The sequence below is a fragment of the Chrysemys picta genome, unplaced genomic scaffold (assembly GCF_011386835.1).
Source record: "Chrysemys picta bellii isolate R12L10 unplaced genomic scaffold, ASM1138683v2 scaf4103, whole genome shotgun sequence".
Classification (NCBI taxonomy): Eukaryota; Metazoa; Chordata; order Testudines; family Emydidae; genus Chrysemys; species Chrysemys picta.
Window position 1 is genome coordinate 1 of NW_027056804.1, and position 4,837 is coordinate 4,837.

Here is a 4,837-nt window from a genome sequence, read left to right on the forward strand (position 1 = left end):
AGAAAATATATGGAAAAGGGGAGGGGTTGGACGGACCCTGGGAAAGGAATGTGAAGGACGGAAAGCTAAACGGATGTATCCTGATTACTACTAGAACTGAATTTAAACAATGCATAGGTTAGCAGAATTTGAACACGCTAAGTTGTTTGTCTCTCTGTATAAAAGAAGCCCAGTTGTGCTTGTAAGGTGTGTTCCTCCCTCTGGCATGAGTCGAGGGGGACACCCGCTCAGCTGACTGATCAATAAAGAACTTGAAGCCGTCTTCTAGACTCCCGTGCCTCCTTGGGGTAATTGGGCAGCTCCAGGGGGAAACGAGCCCATTTGGCTAACAATCTCCCAAGGAGATGAACTGCGGGGACTCAGCCTTCCCCGATCCCTCTGGGGCAGTGTGAGGGGGCCTGGAGCTGCTGCTGCCTGTAATGGGATTGAGAGATTTCAGTCACCAGGGCTTTCCTTCTCACACACCCCCCCTCCTGGGACATATAGGGACACATGCTGGGGAGGAAGGATGGCCTAGTGGTTGACACCAGTGAGAGCTGGGCCCAGGTCCCTCCCTCTCTTCCCTGTCATGTGCTGCGGTGGCGAAGCGGTTCAATGTGTCTGTGAGACGCCGTGCTGCCAGTTAGGAGGGGAGGTGAGTGTGACCTGTTACCCTTCTCTCTCTCTCTCTCTCAGCTGCAGTCCTGCAGGTGGTCCTGAACTCCATCATCAAGGCCATGGTGCCCCTGCTCCACATCGCCCTACTGGTCCTCTTCATGATCATCATCTACGCCATCGTCGGGCAGGAGCTGTTCAAGGGAAAGTTGCACAAGACTTGCTACTACATCGGGACAGGTCTGGAACGTGGGCGACCCTCCCACCAGCCGGGGGGGCCATGCCATAACCCTCCCAGCCACACCATATAGCCATATAACCATATGACGTGGCTGGGAGGTGTATGCCATATCTGGGGGCGTTATATGACTACATGGCATGGCGGGGAGGTGTATGGCATGGCTGGGAGGTGTATGGCATGGCTGGGGGCATTATAAGGCTATATGGCATGATGGAGAGGTATATGGCATATCTGGGGGCATTATATGGCTATATGGTGTGGCTGGGAGGGTTATGGCATGGCTGGGGGAGTTATATGGCTATATGGTATGGCTGGGAGGGTTATGGCATGGCTGGGGGCGTTATATGGCTATATGGCATGGCTGGGGGCATTATATGGCTATATGGTGTGGCTAGGAGGTATATTGCACTGCGCCAGAGCCCTCCTCTGGGTGGGGCTGGGGGCTAAGGCACAAGCAGCAGCAGGAGTGTAGTTGTCCTTCTCCTCTGCTCAGCCTGACTTCTGTGCTTCGGTTTCACCCTCAGATATCATTGCCAAAGGGGAAATGGAGAAGCCATCCCCGTGCACCACCACCGGCCACGGGTATCACTGCACCCTCAACGGCACTGAGTGCAGGAGTGGGTGGCCAGGGCCCAACAACGGCATCCCCCATTTTGATAATTTTGGCTTCGCCATGCTGACTGTGTACCAGTGCATCACCATGGAGGGCTGGACGGAAGTCCTCTACTGGGTAGGTGAAGGCCTGAGCCCGCTGGCTGCGAGGGAGGAGACGCCGGCACACTCTTTGAACAAGAACATGGTACTAAGCGGGTTGGGCTGGCCAGGCTTCCCAAATGGTGGGGATCCTTCCGGGGCAGCGAGCCCCGCAGACTCTGCAGCTACTGGATGATGTATCCACTGAGCAATGAGCTCCCAGGGAGAAGGTGGCACCCGCCGGTGCAGCAGAGTGTTTGAACCCTGCCTAGCCAAGAGAGTCCCTGTCCAAGTACCGCTGAGACTCTCAAGGAGCCTGAGAAGGCCAAGTCACAGGGCACGTTCCAGAAGCTGCGAGAGAAGCAGCAGCTGGAGGAGGATCTGAAGGGCTACATGGACTGGATCACCCATGCCGAAGTCATGGACAGCCACCGGGCCAGGGGAGAAGGTACCATCCTCACCTGGGCAAAGCCTCTCGCTTCTGGAGAATGGTTAAATCCTCCACCGGGGGTGGGGGGGGGTGTCTGTGGGATGAGCGGGGTGGGAGGCCGGGAGAAGGTGTGCACTTGCTCCTAGTTTACTCATTGAGGGAGGCTGCCCCTCCCTTGACATTATCCAGGTTCAAGGATTAGAAGCTGCTTCAGACTCGCCAGAGATGAAGAGTTTTTGGAGAGGAAAGACCGTCCTATGGCATAGGACAGGCCAAGGCCTTGGGAAGCCCGTAGGCTGTTCCTGGCTCTGCCACTGACACACTGGGTGACCTCGGGCAAGTCACTTCACCAATCCGTGCCTCTGTTTCCCATGTGTAGTGGGATGTACTAACACTTGCCCATTTGGGGCTGAAATTAATCACATTTGCTAAGGGCTTTTGAGAACCTGAAGTGGAAGTTGCTATAGAAGAGAGTTATTGGCCCCCCTTCCCCATTACCTCCCTGGGATGCTGTTATGTGATTGGATATAATCCCTTGGCTCTTTGTTTACTCTGTGGGGCATTTTACACAGCTGTGGAGCTATATGTAATGATCAGAATTCTGAACGCCATCACTGGTCCCCTGCTCTCTATTGCCACCGGTTACACTCCCGCGGTGTCTAGTATTGCTCCGTTTCTTCGCACATTACGATGCCAAAAAAAACCTCCTTCCCAAACTTGTTCTCTTGAGTGCGGACGTGTCTCTTGAGGAGGTTTGTATCTCTTAGGGAGTTATTAGATGGGAACCCTTCCTTTGCAGATGTGCTTCTCAGGGTATAGCTACGCTGCAATCACTTTCATCTAGCCAGCTCGGTCACCAGAGCCGGTGAAGCCGCAATAGCCCTGTGAGTGATTATACGCCGATTTCACCGCTCCAGTATCGGAGCTAACGAGATTAAAGTGCTCTCAGGTGCATCTGCACAAGCTGCGATCACACCTCCGATTGCAGTGTGGACATACCCTTAGAGTTCCCCTTCCCTCTCCGGTGGGAATCCATTGCCGATGTCCCCATGTGTCTCTTGAAGGGGTCCCCAGCTCACTGAAGATCTCTCTCTTTCATAGGGATGCTGCCATCAGAGGAAGGGGGTGCAGAGACCGAGAGCCTGTCTGAAATTGAGGGCATGAACAAATGGATTCTCTTCTTGTGAGTACACACACACACACACACACACACACACACACACACACACACACAGAGTCTCTCTCTCTCCTGCCTGATCCTGACTCTCCTGCTCTTGGAATCAATCCTGTTGTAAGAGCCCCTATCGGAAGAGCTGGTAGTTTTGTTGGGGGGGTGGATACACCATGTTCAGTGCAGCCCACGCAAAGGTGGATTTTGCTATGTCCGGCTCTGTAAAAAGGCTAGTTCAGGTGGTATCCCGCCTCTTCTTTTGGGGGACCATGCGTCAAGCTCCTCTCCACTATCCCTCCTCCTGCCCAGCACACCCCAGGGCTCCGGGAACTGCGTGAGTGGTGTCAGGAAATCCAAGGTCATTCCAACTGATGAACAGGTGAGGCCAGCGCACTCTTTAAGGGGCAGTGACCTCTCCAGAGCATGCACAGGACCGGCCGCCATGCGGAAGGGAAGGCATCTCATGGACCCTGCGCTGGGCGAGCAGCCCGGACACCTGGGCAAGTGCCTTAGCTTCACCATCTGTTCCTATTCCTTGGGCAAGTGCCTTAGTTTCACCATCTGTAAAATGGGGATAAATGAAGCACACTTCCCCAGGGCTTTAAAACAAATTGTTCATTAACACACCAGCATCTCCTTTGTTACCCTGGTGCATCCCATCTGGCGTCGTGGTGATTGAGTGGGGACTTTGACTCTGTGCTGGTAATAGTTTGGGATGGAGGAAAGGTGGTAGAGAGGGGCAAAGCGGTATCCCTGCCTGCAGAACCCCTCTCCTATGCGTTTGTGTGGGTCCCTGGGAGCTGGTGGGCAGGGCGCTTTGCAATGACTCTGCCCTCTGGGGCTGCGTGCTGGGGGGGGCAGGGAGCCCTGAAGTCACCCCTCTTGGCCCATCTCTCTAGCCGGCAGTGGAGGCGATGGAACCGCCTGTTCCGCAGGAAGTGCCGCAAGGTGGTGAAGTCAAAGTTTTTCTATTGGCTGGTGATCCTGCTCATCTCTCTGAATACCGTGTCAATTGCCTCTGAGCATCACTGGCAGCCCGAGTGGCTGACTCGTGTGCAAGGTGAGCAGGGCGGCCCGGGGCTGGGGAGCCGCTGCCGGTTCAGTGCATCCATGGGCGTGCATGCGCACACGCCTGCCCACAAGTGAACACCCACATAGACACACACACACCCCAACGCACACACGTGCATGCGCCTGCGCACCACACACACGCGCAAAAGTGCACGCACACCCCCGTGCCTGTGTGCACATGTAGTTTCCTCCCAGTCTTGTGTTTCCCCTCCTGCGCACAGACCCGCCTCTTGCTGGGGTGGGGAAGGAAGCGTTCTGCTGCCGCTGCTCAGGGCTAGGAGCTGGGCAGGTGAGTGTGAGTCAGGCTCCTCTTCCTCCCTGCTGCGCTGCCCCAGGATCGTAGGCTGGGGGAGAGGGAGGCAGCAGGGGGCGTAGTGAGAAGGCGGAGGAGGATGTGGTCTCATGAGCAGCTGCTAGTGGCCATCGGGGGATCTGCCGCCTCAGTCCAGAGCGCTGACCGGCTGGGTTCGCTGCTTGCAGACAGTGCCAACCGGGTGCTGCTGGCTCTCTTTGCAGCCGAGATGCTGCTGAAGATGTATGCGCTGGGCCTGCGCCAGTACTTCATGTCCCTCTTCAACGGCTTCGACTGCTTCGTGGTGTGCGTCGGCATCCTGGAGATTATCCTGGTGGAGATCAA

At 55.7% G+C, this 4,837-nt stretch overlaps 1 protein-coding gene across 1 annotated transcript; it reads left to right on the forward strand.

Annotated features, from left to right (window-relative positions):
* Nucleotides 1–13: 13 nt before the first annotated feature.
* On the forward strand, nucleotides 14–3,720 carry LOC135980538 (voltage-dependent L-type calcium channel subunit alpha-1S-like). Its single transcript, XM_065580490.1, has 4 exons — nucleotides 14–287; nucleotides 676–834; nucleotides 1,360–1,976; nucleotides 3,060–3,720. Exons 2-3 carry the CDS (start codon nucleotides 717–719, stop codon nucleotides 1,722–1,724), a joined length of 483 nt encoding a protein of 160 aa, XP_065436562.1. The 5' UTR covers nucleotides 14–287; nucleotides 676–716; the 3' UTR covers nucleotides 1,725–1,976; nucleotides 3,060–3,720.
* Nucleotides 3,721–4,837: the final 1,117 nt, after the last annotated feature.

Bases quoted from the DNA above. Each gene is read 5' to 3' on its own strand.
- LOC135980538 (XM_065580490.1), top strand. From the start codon at position 717: ATGGTGCCCCTGCTCCACATCGCCCTACTGGTCCTCTTCATGATCATC. The intron at 835-1,359 runs GTCTGGAACGTG...TTTCACCCTCAG, and splicing joins TTGCTACTACATCGGGACAG to ATATCATTGCCAAAGGGGAA.